Source organism: Vigna umbellata, chromosome 8, assembly GCF_029865625.1.
Source record: "Vigna umbellata cultivar VRB3 chromosome 8, Vumbellata_1.0, whole genome shotgun sequence".
NCBI classification, from domain to species: Eukaryota; Viridiplantae; Streptophyta; class Magnoliopsida; order Fabales; family Fabaceae; genus Vigna; species Vigna umbellata.
In genome coordinates, this window is record NC_142172.1 from 21,427,020 (window position 1) to 21,448,076 (window position 21,057).

The 21,057-nt window shown below is 35.2% G+C and overlaps 2 protein-coding genes across 2 annotated transcripts in view; one reads left to right on the forward strand and one right to left on the reverse strand.

The window, feature by feature from the left end:
* Positions 1-15,720: 15,720 nt before the first annotated feature.
* LOC124822282 (putative serine/threonine-protein kinase PBL7) lies at positions 15,721-19,221 on the forward strand. Its single transcript, XM_047294276.2, has 5 exons — positions 15,721-16,172; positions 16,787-16,977; positions 17,205-17,394; positions 17,485-17,876; positions 18,723-19,221. The coding sequence occupies exons 1-5, from the start codon at positions 16,061-16,063 to the stop codon at positions 18,984-18,986; spliced, it is 1,149 nt and encodes a 382-aa protein (XP_047150232.1). The 5' UTR covers positions 15,721-16,060; the 3' UTR covers positions 18,987-19,221.
* A 1,294-nt stretch (positions 19,222-20,515) lies between these two features.
* LOC124822283 (uncharacterized) overlaps positions 20,516-21,057 on the reverse strand; it is a 39,699-nt gene continuing 39,157 nt past the window's right edge. Inside the window, exon 18 of the mRNA XM_088097155.1 lies at positions 20,516-20,983. Coding sequence (XP_087953281.1) covers positions 20,888-20,983 — 96 coding nt within the window. The 3' untranslated portion in view covers positions 20,516-20,887. The remainder of the gene's footprint in view (positions 20,984-21,057) is intronic.

Below are 21,057 nucleotides of genomic sequence, written 5' to 3' on the forward strand. Positions count from 1 at the left end.
AGTGGTTGAGATAGAAGAGAGAAAGAAAATTTGTGTGAAAATAAAGAAGTTGAGAAGAAGAAGAGAAGGGAAGAAAACAATAAGAGAAAAGAAAAAGAGCCAAAAGAAAGTGAGAGAAAAGAAAAAGAGGACGAGAGAAAAAAAGAGAGAATCATATGAAAGACCTCTTCCTCATCCAAAGAAGTATCATAGGAAGAAGAAATTTGAGCGCTTTATGCAAATCTTCAAGAAATTGGACATTAAAGTTCCTATGATTGAGACACTGCAACAGGTTCCTGGCTTGATCAAATTTCTGAAGAAGTTCAGTAGAAAGAAGAAAAAGAAGATGGAACATGAGCTTTATTGGGTCAAGCTAGTGACGTTAAAAGAGCACTTGCTGGGAGGCAACCTAGTGATTTAAGAACTTTTAATTTTTGATTTGGTGATGTAATTTTGAACTTTTGGGAATTTTTGTTTTTGTTATAAGTTTGTTACAGGGTTTACATCTACTGATGGATGTTAGGCGGAAGAGTATCTACTGAAGGATACTATGTTTGTATACACCTACTGATGGGTGTTGGTAAGAAAGATTTGCATCTACTGAAGGGTGCTGAAGGATTTTGGGTCAGGCTCGTGACGTTAAACAAGCGCTACCTGGGAGGCAACCCAGTTGATTGATTTTATCTGTATTGTTTGTTTTGATTCTGCTTTAGTTGCATGATTGGGATTGAATGTTTGAGTGATTTGAGAACTTAATTACAGGGAGCAAGTGAGGGGCATGAGTAGGAGGCACCTAGGTTAAGCTAGGAAGAAGAAAAGCACAACACGAAAGTGCCACTGAGCGGTAGTGTCGTAAAATGGGTTTAGGTTGCCCCTTAGCGGAACCCGAGCCCATTAGGGTATTTTTATACCCTAAGTCACGCTTTGGCCTCTATTTTAAGATTATTCTCGACACACACTCCTAAACACTTTTCGAAAGGTTCTCTACTTTTTTTTTCCCTTCATTCCTCTTTAAAAAATCTCCCTTCCACTCACTTTCTCACTAGTTTTCCATCTAAGTTTGGGGTTGGGAGAGAGCATCATTGATGGGGATGAGTTTTTCAAAGCACTAGAGCAGGATTTGTTTTATCAATCACTTTTGTTTTTAGAATAGGATTTTATGTACTCAATTGGAAATTTTGTCTGTTGTGATGGTTTGCTTATGATTGTTGTTTGATAAGTAATGCTTGATGATGCTTTGATATAGATTGATGTTGAGAATGTGCACATTGTATGCATATACAGGTGATTCACAAGCATTGTGAACAAATGCATGATATTGTGATTGTGATTGTGATATTAAGCAGGATGTTTATGTCAAATGTGAATGAGCATATATGTGAGGTTTTGAGCTCCAGAGTTTGTGTGAATGAATGCTATTCCTTTGGAAGCATGAATGACTTTGCCCAAGTTTTCTATCATTGAATTACTTGCTTGTTTGCATCATATGATCAAGGCCATTTGTTGGTAACCCTTATATTAGCCAATTTCATGATTAGCCACTAAAAGAGAACACTTTGTGTTATATCCTTTGAACCCTTAGCCTTGAATATGATTTGAAAACCCTTGTTGAAAAGCTTTACCTTGAGTTAAGTAGAAAATATTTTGTGGTATTGACAAATGTTCAAGTTTAGAGTTGTTGGAAAATAGAAAGGGAAATTGAAAGCATTGAGCTAAGAGTTAAGAACTAAGAATGTGAAAAGAAAAAGGAAAAGAAAAGAAAAGAAAAGAAAAAGCAAAGCTCAATGCAAAAGAAAGTTGGGAATAAATAAGAATGATTGTGTTGATATGATTCTCTTAACTCAAGGGTTTTGTGATCCAGAAAAACCAATTTTCTTGCTAGCCCAGCCACATTATAAGCCATTAAAAAAGTCCTTGTGATGATGCATACTTGTGAATTTATTTGATTGTGGTTAAATGAAAGGCAAAGACAATTTATGTGACATTGTGATAGTAGAGTGAATGAGTGATTACCTCTTATACACTTGTGTTTGAGTGAAACACTTTACCTAGTGAGGAAATATTCATTGAGCACATAAACATCCATGTTTAGTTGATTGATCATTCCTGAAAAATAGCATTTCTTGGATATTAATTGACTTTGTGAACACCAAAGCATGTGTACGTCTTGATTAAAATCTTTGTCATGAGTTTGATTGAAGTCTTTACTTATCTTGAAAAGAAGATTTTTGAATGAGTGAACCATTATACAGATTGGTAGAAGATTGAGTTACATCTTGTTTGCTTAAGGACAAGCAAAGTTCTAAGTTTGGGGTTGTGATAACAGTTGAAAAACTGTTATTTTCATGCTTAAAATTGATACTAAAAGCAACCTTTAACACTTAGAAACTAGCTTGAAATCATGCTTTTGGTTATATTTTCATAAATAAGAGAGCTGAACAGGTTTATGCTTGATTTCAGTGTTTTTATGCAGGTTTTAAGGTGAATTTGGTGAAAGAAGTGAAGAAGGATAGAGATGGAATCAGAGAAGACATAAAAAAGTGCAAAAGGAGAAGCCGCAACTGTCGCTCAGTGGCAGTTTACCGCTGAGCGGCACTCAGGCAGTCACGTTAGCTTCGCTGAGGGGTGAAAAGGCCGCTGAGGGGAGAAAACCAACTCACACACTTACCGCTGAGCGGTAGTTTACCACTGAGCGACACTATTTTGGGCTTGGGCCTAATTTTCTGTAATTTTAGAATAGTATATAAGCTTTAGGACGTCCTAGGGTTTGTATCTTTGGTAGAGACGAAGCAAACACTCTCTTTTCCACCCCTTGAAGGAAGATCTTGGATGCTCAGGCTATCTCCTCCTCTTTCTAGGGTTCTATCTTTCATTCTTTCATTATTGTTCATCTAGTTTCACCATGAATATGGTGAACTAAACCTTGTATTGTTGTTGGGGAATCAATGTAGTCTTGTGAAACTCTCATATGTGGAATTTGTTTTAATGTCTTATATTGAGATATATGCTTTATTTCATCTTTAGTTAGGGTTTTTCCTCTTTGCTTATTGCTTGCTTTGTTTAACTCATTCATTGCCATGATTATTCATTTTGTCGATACGGGAACGTATGGGGAAGTCTAGATCTGGGGAATTTCTCCCAATAGCATATTGGTTGCCTTTAAGCTCCTGCACTTCAGAACTAATTACTAAGAATGTTAGGAATTGTATGAACTCGTAATTAAGGATAGGCCTTCTTGCAAGGTGATTTAGAGAGTGGCATTAGCATTGATGATAAGAATGATGAATTCCTAAAAGTATATGAGAGTGGATAAGATGAAATTGATAACCCCAACAACATACTCATCCATCTAATTCATTGAAGTGTTTGTATTATGTTTTTCTCCATTGATCAAATTCATGCATACATATTTAATTACTGTCTCTTGCATTAAAACCTACAATCAATTTGTTCTTAAGTCTTAAATAATCAACAAATCATATAGCTAAACTAGGTCGTGAGTCCTTTGGGAGAACGATACTTGGTCTTACCGAGTTTATTACTTGATACGATTCGGTCACACTTGCCGATTGTTAAACAAGTTTGTGGCACCGTTTTTCGGTGTTCATAAATTTGTCATCAATTATCTCTCTGCACGTATTACAAATTTCTTGAGAAGTATTTTCCTGCATCTAGATTATCAGCTATCCGCAGAGAAATTCAAGATATAAGACAAAGAGATAGAGAGAATCTTAGTGAATATTGGGAAAGATTCAAGAAACTATGCTCTTCATGCTCTCAACTCCAAATGGAAGATTTTATTCTAAGCTTTTATGAAGGCTTAAGTCCTACTGATAGGTCATGGGCAGATGCTGCAAGCGGAGGATCTTTCTTAGACAGGTCACCACAAGATGGTATAGATCTAATAGAACGAAAGGCAGTAGGCAATCAATAGTATGGCACAAGAGAAAATTCAGTGACTTTGCTGAAGGGAGTGCATGAAATTGAAAATGGTGCAGTTGATTGGAAGAAGATAGATGAAAGATTAAATAAGCTAGAAAGCAAAGTCGATCACATTGCAAGCTTGTTCAAAACCTCAACTCCACAAATTGCTAAGAAGTGTGGAATTTGCATTTCAACTGACCATTATACTGATGAATGTCCTAGCTTGGTGGAAACCACTGTGGAAAATCCATCTCAAGTTTTTGCTGCAAACATGATTGGAGGAAATAGATACCAGAATTATCATGACTCATCCTCCAATAGGTATCAACAGAACATGCAACCTTATGTTCCACCTCAACAAAGGCAGCAATCTCAACCTGAAATGCCAATACAAGATTTCATGAAAACAATACTTGAGCAAAATTCAGAAATCAATAAATCAATTGTAGATTTGACTCAGAGGGTGGAAAAATTAGAGGCTAAGGAATCAAACAAACTGCCTGCACAAATAGTGATCAACCCGCAAAATGTAAGTGCTATTACTTTGAGAACGGGTAAGTAAGTAGAAAGCCCTGAAGGAGCCCAAGAGGATGAAGATAAGGCGAGAGAAGGAGCGCAAATTGATGACAATGGAGGACCGAGTGAACCATCACCTGAGACTACCACTGATAAATCCAGGTTAGTATCTTCTAACTCTTCTTCTAAAAATTCTTCTTCATCTTATTCTCCACCTCCTCCATATCCAAATCGGTTGAAGCCGAGAAACAAAAAAATGGAGGAATTAGATCAAGAGATCTTAAATACTTTCAAAAAGGTGGAGTTCAATATTCCCTTGCTAGATGTTGTTCAACAAATCCCTAAATACGCCAAGTTTTTGAAAGAAATTTGTACAAATAGAAGGCGTTTTAGGGATAATGAGGTTGTGAATTTGGGAAGGAATGTGTCAAGCTTGATTAAGAAGCATATTGAAATACCGCAAAAATGCAAAGATCCAGGTATTTTTTCTGTTCTATGTGTTATTGGAAATTCAAAGTTTGACAATGCCATGCTAGATTTAGGGGCTTCCATAAATGTAATGCCTTTATCAGTGTTTACTTCTCTATCTCTGGGACCTCTTAAGACTACTGGTGTGGTCATTCAACTGGCCAACCGTAGCACAGTTAACCCTACAAGTGTGCTTGAGGACGTCCTTGTCCAAGTAGACAAATTAATTTTTCCTGCAGATTTTTATATCTTGGACATGAAGGATGATGAAGGAATCAGTCCAACAACTATTATCTTGGGAAGACCCTTCATGATGACAGCACGAACCAAGATAGATGTGCATGCAGGATCATTGACAATGGAGATAGGAGACGAGAAGGTGCAGTTCAACGTGTTGGAAGCTGGGAAGAACCCGATTAAAGATCATTCTTTGTTTTGTATTGACTTATCAAGTGATGTTGTAAACAATTTTTCTTTTCCAAATATGTCATCCCTAATTTTGGACGAAAAAGGAAACTGTAAAGCAGGTGATATTGAGGACGCGGTATTAATAGATGATACCTCTATGGCGTCCGAGTGTGATGTTGAGGTGGCTGAGAATACCTTAGGCAGTAAGATGTTGCCATTTGTGGTACAGCCACCCGTTTTGGAGAAGGATGCTAAACCAGTGAGACAACCTCAAGGAAGACTAAATCCTCAACTGATGGGGGTTGTAAAGAAGAAGGACACCAAGTTGCTACAAAAAGATCTTATATATTCAAATTCTGACAGCACTTTGGTGGGCCCTATACATGTGGTTTCCAAGAAATATGGAATCACAATGGTCAAGAACAAGAAGGACAAGTTGACTCCTATTCAAGACAGAAGTGGGTCACATAATTTAGTAGTTGACCATCTTAGTAGGATTGAAAAGGGAAAAGATAACATTCCTATCCAGGATGACTTTTCCAATGAAGTCCTACTAGCATTCCTTCCACCATGAAGGAGGTAAGTTCCCTCATACTTTTTAGTTGCATTTTATATATAAGGCATACATTGAGGATAATGCATAGTTTAAGTGTGGGGGTGTGGGGAAACAATTAATTTTGTTCCCTATTTTGTTTTTTTTTAAATAAATATTTGCATTGGATTTGAGAGTTTGAATCAGTAACTGGAATGATCATGAATTCAAGAAAAAAAATGAGTCATGTTGATATGAGTGGATTGCTTCTATGATTTGCTGATTGAGTTGACTTAAGAATTTCTTAATTAAAATCTTTTGTGAAAGAAATTTGAATCATGTGAATTTTGAGCCTAAGGATAAGGATGGACCACCATGTGTCATACCTATTTTTCTTGTGTGATTTGTCTATGTTTCGTTGATACTGTAATAGTTAGCTTGATTCTATGTTGTGCAACTGAGGTGAATATGCATGATTTGATATGATTGAGGCATTTCTTGTTTTAGCTACTTGGCCAAATAAACTTGTCCTAACATTAATCCAATGGAACCCTCTTTGAGCCTTAAGCCTATTTTTCTTGTTCCCAGTCATTGTCAAATGAGAAAAGAAGAAAAATCATATGTTCCTTACCTTAGGAAAGAAGAAGGAGTAATGGATTCTGTTAGAAGTAAAGTGATGAATAAGTGTGTAGGTGAGTACCTCACCCACAAAAGAATAAAAAGGGTAAAAAGGAAGATGAAAAGTTGAAGTTTTAAAAGAAGAAAAAAAAATCTTCCTTAAAAGAGCAAGAAATAGAGTTGTTTTTGAAATCAAATGTCATTACTCTTTCTATATCAATTTCAAAAACTCAGAAATTCCAGGAAAATTCCCTACCTTTGCCTTGGCCTCAATAAAACCTTAAAAAGCCCTCATGATCAATAATTGCATGTTTACTAAAGTGTGTGAATGTTAGAGTCTTGCTAAATATCAATGGTGTCTACTTACATGGGTATTTTGAGTGTAAACACAAGCCAAAAACACTTAAGAGAGTTGGGAAGAAATAGATACATTTTGACTTGAGTGTTATCTTTCATATTTGATTTTCTTGGGAATTCAAAAGGTTAACTCATGTGTGAAGAATAGAGTGATTTCATTTGCATGTCCATGACAAAGTAATACCTAAGTGATTGATCTATGTTCGGTGTTGTTCATTCTTTTGATCCAAATGTAAATATGGAATAAAATCACTCAGAACAGAGTCTTGGAATTAATCAATTTTGCCCAGAAGTGCAAAAGGATAAGTGTGGGGTGTGATGAGTGCATATTTATGCCCACATTTATGCTTTAAAATTCAAATTTTTGATGGGATAATTGTGCTTAAATGGTTGATTTTAAGTGAATTTGTGATGATTGGAATATTTGGGTTTGGGAATTAAAGAGACGTAAAAAGTGAGTTTTAGCGCATAAAATATTCTTGGATGTTCTTACGTTTATTTGTGCAGCTGAAATTATAAGTTCTGTTGGTCCAAATGGCAATTCAAGGCCCAAAATCAGATTTTATTTGGAAAATAATGTACAGATGGGCCAAACAGGCAACTTTTACCCGTGCACCTCCCAATTTCCTTACATACACCCCTCTTCTCTTAAACAGGCCCAACACTAAGCCAAACAGTAACCCTATTCTAAATACACCTCCTAAATTTTCCTACCCATACCCCTCCTAAGATAAACTCCACCAGATCATGCCACGTGTCCAAATCCTCCCCACACAGATCTAGCCAACCATGTGTCGCCACGTCAGCCCTAACCCATGAGCATCATCTTCCACCTTCTCCACAGAAACCCTAGCCGCCAGTGCCGTCAGCCGCCGTTCCGCTTCCACCATACCATCCTCATCGCCGGCCAACTTCTTCTCCCTTCTTTTTCGTCGGACCGTGCCGCCGTCACCACCACGCCGCAACCTCCGTTCATCTTCTCCCTTCTCGAAACCAAATCGCGCCATCGTCCTCACCGTTGCCATGATCGCAACCACGCCGCAAGACCGTCGCCACCTTCCTTCTCCTTCGCGCAAGGGTTCGAAGCCACCACGACCACCATCGCTGGAGTCCCGATTCGTCTCCTTCGAAATCGTCACGCACAGCAACCGCGCCGCCACCAAACCCAGGCCGCTGTTAACCTTCAACGCACTCCACGCCAGCCGCCGTGACACCACTCTTCTCACGCACCAAACCCTCGCGCCACCATCAAATGCGATTCCCAGATCGCGCAATCCATCGAGCCCAGTTTCCACCATTAGAATCGTGGCACACCTCCAACATCTTAGTGCCAAATCTCTTCGACCACCATCTTCATTTGCTAGAACCACCACCTGCACTCAGAAAATCCAAACAGTGAAACCCTCAACGCGCTACTCTCCGATTCGCGGCGCAGGCAGAGGCGGAGGGGGAAGCCCTTTCCCCAATTCTGAACCCTAATTTTGGGTAGGGAGGAGCCTGACACGTGTCGATCTCCCATTGGGCGCGTCCTCCTCTGGTCAAAGCTGGTCAATAAGCCTTCTCTGGTCAAAGTCTGGTCAACTGAAGGGCTTTCTTACAATTTCAGAAATTCAGAAGGGGCTAAAGTGCAGATAGAGACAATTTGAGGGTATTTGTGCAATTTTAGAAAGTCAGAAAAAGCTAAAAGATAAAATTCAGTTGTTGAATTAATTTAATTTGGGAATATCAACAGAAAATATCTTCCAAATAATGTTATAATTATCTAAATCTTTTAGTTATTTGGAAGATATAAGATAAAAGATTTTGTCAACTGAATACTCAGAGTCCAAGCCCAATCAAGCCCTATATAAAGAGATCCAGGGGACTTCACTTAATTCATTCATTCTCTCATACTCCTCTCACTTTTCTTTCATCTTGTATTCAACTCCTTTCATGGAGAGCTAAGCATCTAGGGCTATTCTGCTTTAATTCCATGATGGATTCTGAGGTTACGTTTAGTTAATGCAATTGTTTACTTTGATTATTGGTTTAAGTTGTTCTCTCTATGTCTTTCATCTCTCTATCTTGTTAAAAGCAAAGATTATTGCATCATAATATGTTTGAATCTACATGCATATTAATTATATGAGTTTTAGGGTTTCTAGGTTTAAATTGAGAATCTACTTTGATTTAATTTAGGAACTTTCATATGATTAAATTGTTTTTACTATCAATTGAGAATGTACTTTGATTGATTAGTAATAATTTCAACTATAATCAATTGAGAATTTACTTTGATTGATTAGCTTTTAATTTGGTTAGGAGATTTAAGAATAGACATGATTAAACACAATAGAATTTGATTGAGAATGTACTTTGGTTGAATTTATTGTGAATAATCTAGAAAGGTTTTGCATTTGATTGAGAATTTACTTTGGTTAAATGCATGATCGCCCTCAAATTAATTAAGAATGTACTTTAATTAATTTGAAACTTAAACAATAATCAATTGAACAATTATCCGTGAATAACCGATGATGAATCTATCTTGGAAAAGCAGTGGAATTAGCCTATTTCATCGTAACTATTTTTAAGTTTCTTATTTATTCTTTAAACACTCTTCAACCATTACTTTTATTCATAAGCATTGCATAACATTCATAAGAGTCATAGATATTCAAAAGCAATTCTGTGTTCGTTGGGAGACGACTCAGGGTTACTTCAACCCTGTCTACTTTCTTGAATACTACTTGGCAATACTGAAGTTGCCTTGAAAAGTAGTATTAATTTGATAGCTTCAACGACAGCCTATCACAAGGAAACTTTTTCTTCTTCTTTGAAGACACCAGCTGCTAAAGTTGGAGAGGATAAGAAGGAGGACCAACCAACACCAAAAAACATACAAAAAAGAAAGCACCGAGAAAGTTTTATGCGTGCTTTAGCGGATCACGAAAGTGTTACAAGAGCAAAGCACTTAGGACTCCGTACACTGGAAATAGAGCGCTTAGAATCCGACATGAGTGATTTTTGTATTGATTTGTTATAGAAAGTCATACAACATTATACATAGATGAACAAATAAGTGTAATGTACCCAATTTTGTTCAATGTTATAAAAAATGCATCTTTGCTTCCATTAATTATTGTTAATGTTAATTGAATTGTTATTCCCTTCGTTATTATCATTGTGAAATGAGGTGTTGATTGGAATGTGAATGAAGAAAGTGGCCAATTTGATTGAGTAGTCATGTTTGTGATGGAGGAAAGAAACAATGTTTGTGAGATGACCAACTTAGGTGAAGTCCTGAAAATTGTGTAGCCAAAAATAACACTGGTAATCGATTACAACTTGCTCGTAAATGATTATGAGAGTAAAAAGTGGGTTTTGTACAAAAACTTGTACTACAGGAGCCAGTTGTGGGCACATAAGTAGCCAAAGGCAATTTGAGTGAGATAACATGCTATCAACTTTGACCTTTGCTGACTATTTTAATCATAACTTTTCCCACAGATCTCCAAATGATGTGATTCTTTTTTATTAGAAAATAGACTCAAAAATCTTTCTAAGGACTACTATTTTGTGATTTTTGGACATCTGAGTAGGTGCAGATAATTCTTTAAAGTTAATGTTTTACACATTCCTGCCACCCCTAACCTTTGCTAGTTGTTTTGCTCATAACTTTCTTCACCGAACTCTAGATGAGTTGATTCTTGTTGTGTTGGAATCTAGAATCAAATATCTTTAAATTGAATACCAACCCATAATTTTTAGACCACTATACTAGATGCAATTAATTTCCTAAAAAAAACGTTTTTCTAAGCTTCCTAAATGAGTTTACTTTCAAGTTAATTTTTCATGTTTCTTATTTTAGATGGGAAAATTAAAAATTAGTAGTCATTTGAAAGCTTTTTTAGTCTATTTTCTAATAAAAAAGGAATAAACTCATTTAGAGTTCCGTGGAGAAAGGTAAAAGCAAAACATCCAGCAAAAGTCAGAGGTGGTAGGAATATATAAAACATTAACTTTAAGGAATTAACTGTACCTACTCAAATGTCCAAAAATTACACATTAGTAGTCATTGGAAAGCTTTTTGAGTCTATTTTCTAATAAACAAAGAATCACATCATTTGGAGGTCTGTGGGAAAAGTTATGATTAAAATAGTCAGCAAACGTCAAAGCATGTATATGTTTTTGAACCAAGGTAGGTGAATTCTATGACCATTTTTGCCCAAGTTATGCCTTGGTAATCCAGTGCAGGCCATTTTAGCCATTGTAATCGATTACAAGGACCCTGTAAACGATTACACGAAAAAAAAATCTGGTTTTGTACAAAAACTTGTGCTGCAGGAGTCAGTTGCTGGCACATAAGTAGCCAAAGACATTTTACATAATTTTTTCATTCTTTTTTAATAGATGAGACTTATTTTTAGTGGTTAAGTGTGAGAAGAGCCTGAAAACTGAGGTTTGGGCAACCCATGGTGGAGGAAAGACTAAGCAATTTGAGTGAGATAACATGCTGTCAACTTTGACCTTTGTTGACTATTTTAATCATAACTTTTCCTACATACCTCCAAATAATTTGATTCTTTTTTTATTAGCTAATAGACTCAAAAATATTTCCAAGGATTACTAATTTGTGATTTTTGGACATCTGAGTAGGTGCAGTTAATTTCTTAAAGTTAACGTTTTACACATTCCTGCCACCCTTGACCTTTGCTAGTTGTTTTGCTCATAACTTTCTTCACCAAACTCCAAATGAGTTGATTCTTGTTTTGTTGGAATCTAGACTCAAGTGTCTTTAAAATGACTACCAACCCATAGTTTTTAGACCACTGTACTAGATGCAGTTAATTTCCTAAAAACAATGTTTTTCTAAGCTTCCTAAATGAGTTTACTTTCAAGTTATTGTTTCATGTTTGTTATTTTAGATGGGAAAATTACAAATTAGTAGTAATTGGAAAGCTTTTTGAGTTTATTTTCTAATAAAAAAGGAATTAACTCATTTGAAGTTCGGTGGAGAAAGTTAAAAGCAAAACAACCAGCAAAGGTAAGAGGTGATAGAAATATATAAAACATTAACTTTAAGGAATTAACTGTACCTACTAAGATGTCCAAAAATTATAAATTAGTAATCATTGGAAAGCTTTTTGAGTCTATTTTCTAATAAAAAAAGAATCCCATCATTTGGAGGTTTGTGGGAAAAGTTATAATTAAAATAGTTAGTAAACGTCAAATCCCGTATATGTATTTGAACCAAGGTAGGTGAAGTCTATGACCATTTTTTCCCAAGTTATGTCTTGGTAATTCAGTGCAGGCCATTTTGGCCATTGTAATCGATTATAAGGATCCTGTAAACGATTACACGAAAAAAAATATGGTTTTGTACAAAAAGTTGTGCTGCAAGAGCCAACTGTGGGCACATAAGTAGCCAAAGACATTTTACGTAATTTTTTCATTCTTTTTTAATGGATGAGACTTCTTTTTAGTGGTTAAGTGTGAGAAGAGCATGAAAACTGAGGCTTGGGCAACGCATGGTGGAAGAAATTGAGTGAGATAACATGCTGTCAACTTTGACCTTTGTTGACTCTTTTAATCATATTTTTTCCCATAGACCTCCAAATGATGTGATTCCTTTTTTATTTTAAAATAGACTCAAAACTGTTTCCAAGGACTACTAATTTGTGATTTTTGGACATCTGAATAGGTGCAGTTAATTCCTTAAAGTTAACGTCTTACACATTCTTGCCACCTCTAACCTTTGCTAGTTGTTTTGCTCATAACTTTCTTCACGGAACTCCGAATGAGTTGATTCTTGTTTTGTTGGAATATAGACTCAAAGAGTTTTCAAATTACTACTAACCCATAATTTACTCGCATAATCGTTTACGAGCAAGTTCTAATCGATTACCAGTGTGATTTTTGCCTGCACAACTTTCAGGACTTCACTTAAGTTGGTCATCTCACAAACATTGTTTCTTTCCTCCATGATGGAGTTCCCAAACATGACTTCCCATCCTCTACTCACACGTTAACACTAAAATCAAGTGAAAAATATTGGATTTATGTCAAAAATTTATAAATATTGACTATGGTCACCTAGGTTACCACAACTAGCTCCTACAGTACAAGTTTTTGTACAAAACCAAGATTTTCCACGTGTAATCATTTACGAGCCAGTTGTAATTGATTACTAGTGTGTTTTTGGCTTCCACAAGTTTCAAGACTTCAGCTAAGTTGGTAATCTCACAAACATTGTTTCTTTTCTCCATGATGGAGTTCCAAAACATGACTTTCCACACTCTACTCACACCTAAACACCAAAATCAATTGTAAACCATTGGATTAATGTAAAAAACTTATTAATATTGGGTGTTTCTTTGTCATCAAAACACACACAAAAAGTAAATCAAATGACATTACACATTAAGTAATTATGAAATCTATCATTTTATTGTAATAAAATTTGTACATAAATATCATTGTTTGTTACAAAGCAAAAAATCCATCTTCGTCTAAATACAAACAAAATCTCTACAAATGAAACTAATCATGTAACAATCCATACTCCGCTAACGCTTCCATTCTTCTAATGTTCTCGTTGTCCAGGATCCACTCTCAATAATGCTACCAACCTTGGATAAAACTTCAATCCTGGGTGGCTTGCAGCAAAAAGGCACAATGGAAAAATGGTGGACACGAAGGTTAGGGTTCGTCCAACACGAAAACGCCAATGCTCGAGAAGATGGTTAGGGTTCGCACAACACACGAAAACCACAAAGCAACACGACACTGAGAAGGCACAATACCAATGGTGGGCAAGGACGCCCAAGACGACTTCAATGCTGCACAACAAGGTGCTGGATCGCGCTAAAAACAAAGAGTATAACAGAGGTGAGAGACCGACAAAGAGGAACCGTGGAGATAACTGATTCCCCCATCAAGCAATTCTCTCTCTCCAAAAGTAAAACATGTAATGAGGGCTCGAGGGCAGTTTCATAAAGCACACAGAAACACACATACAACATTAACCACTAGACGACCTTAATCTCATTGGCAGTTTAATGCAAATATTAATATTTTTGAATACCTATTTTGAAAATTAAAAATAAAAATAATTATAAAATAATTTTTTTTATAAACTCTTAAACACTTTTCTCACCCATACCCTAATTAAATATTTAATATTAGAAATTATAAAATAAACGATATTTTTATTTTATCCGGGTCTTACATTCATAGTGGCTAGGGTTTGGTTGGAATTAGGCGATTTGGGTTTGATTTATGGGTTTTATGTTGCTTTTCTCTGCTTTGAATTATAGGTTTGTGTTGATGGTGGTGACGGCGGCATGATGACCTGAGGGTTTGGTTGTGGCGCGTTTCATTCTACGGCAGCAGCGACGGTTAGGGTTTCACAGTGGTGGCACAAGGGTTTCTGGCCTTAGGGAAATTAGGGTTTAACGGTGTCCTCCTGTCCTTTAACATTAACATTGTCACATCATTGGATCACAACTACTGCGTCATAAAAAATTGGACAGATCATAGTTGTCACATCATTGCAACATTATGTTTTTAACATCGTAAGGCAAAATGACCAACTTGAACCGTTTTTAAGGAAATATGAGATAATAGTGAACTTTTTTGAAAGGTATGACGACTTTGAACACAATACCCTAAACTAGGGACCAAATGATGTATTAAACATATTTTCAAATTAATAAAATGATATATTACACTTGTTTAACATTAATTCAGGCTTTTCCAATAAAAAATCATAATGAATTTTAAAGAGTACACGTTGAGGAAATGGAAAGTAAAAGAAATTTAAGAAAAACATTACTTTTTCTTTGGTGGATAGGAAATACTCGGACGACTGATTATACCTTCAATCTTCCATTTTTAATTTGTTTAAGTAAAATAAATAATCAGTTCAATATAATAATTAATAGGTTTAATTGCTTCCTTTGTCCCCAGTTTGGTTGAATTGTGTCAAATTCATCCTCATTTTTAAAAAAGTTTCATTGTCGTCCTCACGTGGTATAAAAGTGTCAATTGAATACAAACATAGAAAAAATTTGTGTCAAAGTAGTCATTTTTCCTATATCTCTGTGTCTTCCTTTCATATGTCACTTCTCTGGAGCTATGAAAAGCCTTAAATTGGATAAGGTAAAATGAATATCTGTACTTGATTGTATGAAAGGAAGACACAGATATATAGGAAAAATGACTACTTTGACACAAATTTTTTCTATGTTTGGATTCAATTGACACTTTTACACCACGTGAGGACGACAATGAAACTTTTACACCACGTGAGGATGACAATGAAACTTTTTTAAAAATGAGGATGAATTTGACACAATTCAACCAAACTGGGGACAAAGGAAGCAATTAAACCTAATTAATAATATATTTCATTTTTAGTATAATAAAAAAACATTTCTAATATAAATTATTCATGTACTAGTTTTTAATTAATAGGTTAAGCACATTTAATATATAATAATTATTACATGTTTTTATTAATTATAAATTATTATTATTATATTTTGAAAAAAGAAACACAAATAATAATTATTATAGATACAAATATGGTTAATTATCTCAATTATAAATCAATTTTAAATAAAATTAATAAAATTAAAATTTTTATATTAAAATTATTTATTTTATCATATTGAAAGAAAATATATTAATATTTAATATTTTAAAAAAACATTTAACCTTTCAAATACAATGAAATATACCAACCTTCTTTTTGTGTAATGATAATTGAGGATTAAAAAATATCTTGTAAAAAACAATTTAAGATTAAAAAAAATAAGCTTCTGTGTAATAACCACATAAAAACAATTTTTTAAGTATAACGACCAAAAATTGAAATCAAAGTAAACTATAAAAGCCAAAAACACAATTAAACCTAATTTATATATTTGGACACAGACACTTAAACGACATCGTCAAAGGGGATGTGAGCAAGAAGTTTGTCTCAGCCTTGATCCAGTGTGGCGCATCTCAGCCAATGATGGTGTTTTTCCGACCAAAAGGAAACCAATGACGAAATTTCTGCTTGAAAATACTACGAAAATTGAAAACCAATCCTAGACAACCGCACAATCACAAGAGACACTGGTGATTATGATTACATTAAAGCAACACCAAGTGTAAGAGAGAGAATGCTGAGGTGACTCATTTTCATGTGAATTTTGACTGATCCATTGATTCTTCGACAACCATCTGCATATCTGCGTGAAAAGGGAAGAGGGAAAAACAAATTGAAACATGGGTTGGATTCCGTGTTCTGGAAGTTCAAACACTAAGAAGAAGCTAAAGAAGAAGTTAGAGAAGATGGAAGTGCAGAACAGTCTTGTTGATCCGATCAAAACCACCCCAGGTAGCGATGTTGTTGATTTTGTTGGAGTTGGGTGTAAAATCAAGTCATCAATTGTTTGGGATAGCGAGACCCCTCTTGTGAGACTTGTGTTTTCCCTCGATTTCTTTTGTTCCTTTCTTATGAAGATTAATTGGGGTTGAATAATGATAGTAACGATAACATGTCTTCTCTCATTTGTAATGAATGAAATTTTGTGATTTTATGCATGTGGTAGACCAGATTGAGTCCTGGATGAGCCAACTTCTTAGGTAAAGATAGGTTGAATTTCATATAAAAATATGACAGAATGCTTTTATTTAACACTTATGCTCCTCTGTAGTGTTGAATCTAAAAATTTGTGCATTTGATTTCTTTCTTTTAGCTTATTGGTTTTCACAAAGAATACATGTCAGCTAAAAGTTGTACTGATGATGTTAATTTTGAAATTATGCATCCTATGAGACCAAGTCAGTATGTGATTCTTCTTCTGGAATTTGATAAATGAAACATACCATGTGATACTTTTGAACTGTAGACACTGAAGAAACACAAATTGGTGTTGGATGTTAAATCTAAACCGGCTGTTGTTTATATTTCTTCACGCTTAAATCATTAGTTTTTGGAGTTGAACGCAGGGATGTTGAAGAGGAATTCATCCATGAATTCCAAAGATTCCACTAAAAATGGAAACCCGGATCACATTGCTGCACAGACATTCTCATTCCGTGAGTTGGCAACTGCTACTAGAAACTTCAGAGCTGAATGTCTTTTGGGTGAGGGAGGCTTTGGCAGAGTCTACAAGGGGCGTTTGGAAAATATTAATCAAGTGAGTTTGTTTTTCATGATTTCTTCGTTTATGAAGAATATGGAAATTCTTAGGGAAATGAAGAAATGCTTCATTTTTTTTCTTGGTATTCATCATTTCTCTCTCATCCACATTGCTATCTGACAGCCATAGTAACACCTTATGAGTTTTGCCAGCAATGGAATGAGGTTTAAATTTGTGTAGTTTGATATGGCAACATGTTTCATGCTTTCTAACGTTGAATGTAGATTGTTGCAATTAAACAACTTGACCGAAATGGACTACAAGGGAACAGAGAATTCCTTGTTGAAGTTTTGATGTTAAGTCTTCTTCACCACCCTAACCTTGTCAACCTGATTGGTTATTGTGCTGATGGGGATCAAAGGCTTCTAGTTTATGAATTTATGTCATTAGGATCATTGGAAGACCACTTACACGGTATTTTTATTACAAATTTGTATGTCATCTCTTTCAATTCTTTATGTATTGGCTTCAAGTATATATTGTTAATAAATATTTGATACTCAGATATTTCTCCTGGGAAGAAACAACTTGACTGGAACACGAGGATGAAAATAGCTGCTGGGGCTGCAAGGGGATTGGAATATTTACATGACAAAGCTAATCCTCCTGTCATATACCGTGATTTAAAATGCTCCAACATTTTGCTTGGTGAAGGGTATCATCCAAAGTTATCTGATTTTGGTCTGGCTAAACTTGGCCCTGTGGGGGAAAACACCCATGTATCAACAAGGGTTATGGGAACCTATGGATATTGTGCACCAGAGTATGCAATGACAGGTCAACTGACTCTGAAATCAGATGTTTATAGCTTTGGTGTTGTTCTTCTGGAAATGATTACTGGAAGGAAAGCAATTGATAATTCAAGATCTGCAGGAGAGCAGAATCTTGTTGCATGGGTAAGAAAGTCCTACTGTTAGGCCTGACTCGTAATTTATAAGCAGGAACGCTGTATTATAAATCATCCAATATAACACTGGATCGCTTCATTTGCATACTAATAGCCAAAAGGTAGTGTGGTGTGGTTTAAATAAGGGCAGGCAAGTATTTCAATATGAATTGGGCATACCTGGTAAATTTTACTTGCACAAGTGGACTTGTGATAATTTGTGGAAAGTACTTAAAGTCTACCACAATTATCTGTTATCTCTCCGTTTATTGTAAATATTCTGTTATATTGTAAGTAACCAGGTAGAAATGGATTATTTTTTTTATTAGGAAACTATTTGATCTCTTTCCTAAATATAGGACTTGCAAGTTCGTTATTTCATTTTTCATAGGGATTTGCTATTAGGGCAACCTATGGTTTTGCTCCCTTTTATAAGAGGTGTTTTGTATCTTTTCTCAAACAGTTCAAAATATTACCTCCCAGGTGAAATCATTTTCAGTCAAATAGTTAATAGTTCTCAGTTATAGATCATTAGCGATGTATAGATCATTAGCGATGTACATTGCTTTCAAGAAGAAATGGTAATTCAAAAGTTCTTTCAACTTGATATTTTCTTCCGTTTTCTTTTTTTCTTTTCCTTTCTTTTGGTAGGCTTTCTGATTTCATCATCTTTATTTTGTTCCCTTCTCAACAAAATCTTGTCATAAAATGAAATTCCTACCGTGTTGTTGAAATTGGTGCTCAAAGTTCTGCATATCCCATAAATTTTCTGACTGGCTTTACCGTATTCAATTGTGATTTTGAAATTTGATGCCTTGTGTTTTCTCCTTATTTAAGTAATTTGATTAAATTGCAGGCCAGACCCTTGTTCAAAGATCGAAGAAAATTCTCACAAATGGCTGATCCGATGCTCCAAGGTCAATATCCTTCAAGAGGGCTATACCAGGCCCTTGCTGTTGCAGCTATGTGTGTTCAGGAGCAGGCCAATATGCGTCCAGTTATAGCTGATGTTGTCACTGCTTTGAGTTACCTTGCGTCACAAAAATATGATCCCAATACACAGACTGTACAAAGCTCTCGCCTTGCTCCTGGAACTCCTCCTAGAACCAAGAGGGGATAGTGATATGGAGCTCAATGTTTTTTAATGGTAGTCTGGTGCAAATTTCAAACATCTTACCGTATACTGAAATATATATAGATTTGTAGATGTTAATACTGGTTGTCTTATGGTGGTGTTTTTCGTTCAGAGCATAGTTGCTAAAATTGTTGTAAAATTTTGTTGTACTTCTGGTGCACTTAAGTGCTCCTATTTTCCATTTGGAGCCAAGATGGAATATCCACTTCCTTTTCCCTTAGTTTCGATTTTTAAAGCAAATTACTGGATTCATGATTCATGTTCCTTCTTTCTTGGCATAGTTGTAAATTTTTCTTTATCCTGGTCGTTTGTACAGTAACGAAAGCTCTGTAAAATTTGGCTTTTAAAACTAAGGAAGTATAACATAATATCATGTGTTATCTCCTACTTTTTTTTTGTCTTGTTTAGATGTTTATATTGTCCGGTACAGATTTTAAATGTAACATTTTATACTGTTTTAAGCGGTGCAATCGCTCTTGAATTCACTTCCATAGCACAATACTTGACCGGAGTTTCTTTGCAATTACACGTGCACGCTTATGATGATTAAATGTCACGATATAATCCTAATTAAACCACGAGATGCTGAACTGGGAAACGAAGGGCGTGGGGACCTAAAATAAACCTATTTGGCGTGGAACCCTGCTCAGTTACTGTTCTATATTTTGACAAACTGATTTTTCTTTAACTCTTTGTTCACTTTAATGAATTTGGGAAAAAGTAATTGAATGGATCTCAGACGGTAAATTTTTTTATTATTTATTTGAGTGAATTTGAAGGTAGGTGAGAGTAAATTTGAAAGTAAAGTTTGTAAAAATTAGAGTAGGATTTGATTGATGTGACACTAAAAAAATTTATTTTCAAAATACACTCTCACTTATCTCCAAATCCACTCAAATAAACAACAAAAAATTTTACCTTCAAATCCTCTCAAATCTATTCAATCACTCTCTCCCAAATTCATAAACAAAACCTAAGAGATGTTGACTAGAATTTTCTTAGTACATAATTTTGTAAGTAAACCGAAGCGCTTGATGCATGACGACCCTGCCTCTTAGAGATGTAAATCACGTTCATAAAATTATAAAGAGGCAAAAGTGTTACATTGTAACAAGTACATACAAATCGATTTATAAAATGAGACAGTTAAAAAAAAATTTGCAAGAATCATAGACCTCTCAAAATTTTTACGTGATACTATTAAAAGATAAGTTCAAATGTAATTTAAAAAACAAACATGGAAAGTTTGCTTTACCTACCGAGTAAATAACTGAGGTCTAAATCTAGTTTATTAAAAGATGGTTATTTTATGACTCATTTAAGAAAAGGGGTCGCACTTCACATTATAGTCAGTAATTACTATATCAATTGTTACTATTTATCAATTTGATGGATAGTTATCCATATGAATGTGTTTTGTTAAAATCTTAATCATTGCTTTTGCAATCAGATATTATCAAAACAATTTATCCTCTAAAGAGTAGTTCTTCGCTCGAGAAAAATTAAACTAAGAGTTATTGAGAGAACAAGTCCTCTAATGTTTTATATTTTTGTCTGAACTGTTCATGCATGTGGACGACGGAGGAAGTGCATATTTGCAGGCGTTGAACTATGCTAATGGCACGGTTGTTCCGCCTAAATTTATATAAAAAACAGATCAAGACACTACGTTTTTGAAAGACTGGGTAGTGTCAGTGAAAGAAAGAATGTGCTTTCTACATCTAATTGGCCTATCAACATATAAAACATTCCTCACAGTGGATTCCTCCCCTAACTTTATGAGACAAGTAACAAAAAATTGGGCAGTTATAATCAGAAACAATTAATAACTCCTAAGTCGACAGGAAAGCAACGGGTGCTGTTCTTGTGGCACTGCTATGTGAATTCTATCTATCAGTTTCTTGGGTATCGGATTCTTTTTTCGGAGAGCCATTACTATGCAAACTTTCGCCAGCTTCCTCGGTCTCAGCATTCGGTTTGCCCTGTTTCATAGGATGTGTAAGAGAAAATCTTTACAAAAAATAAGCTCCTATCAGCCGAAACAGACCAGTAAACA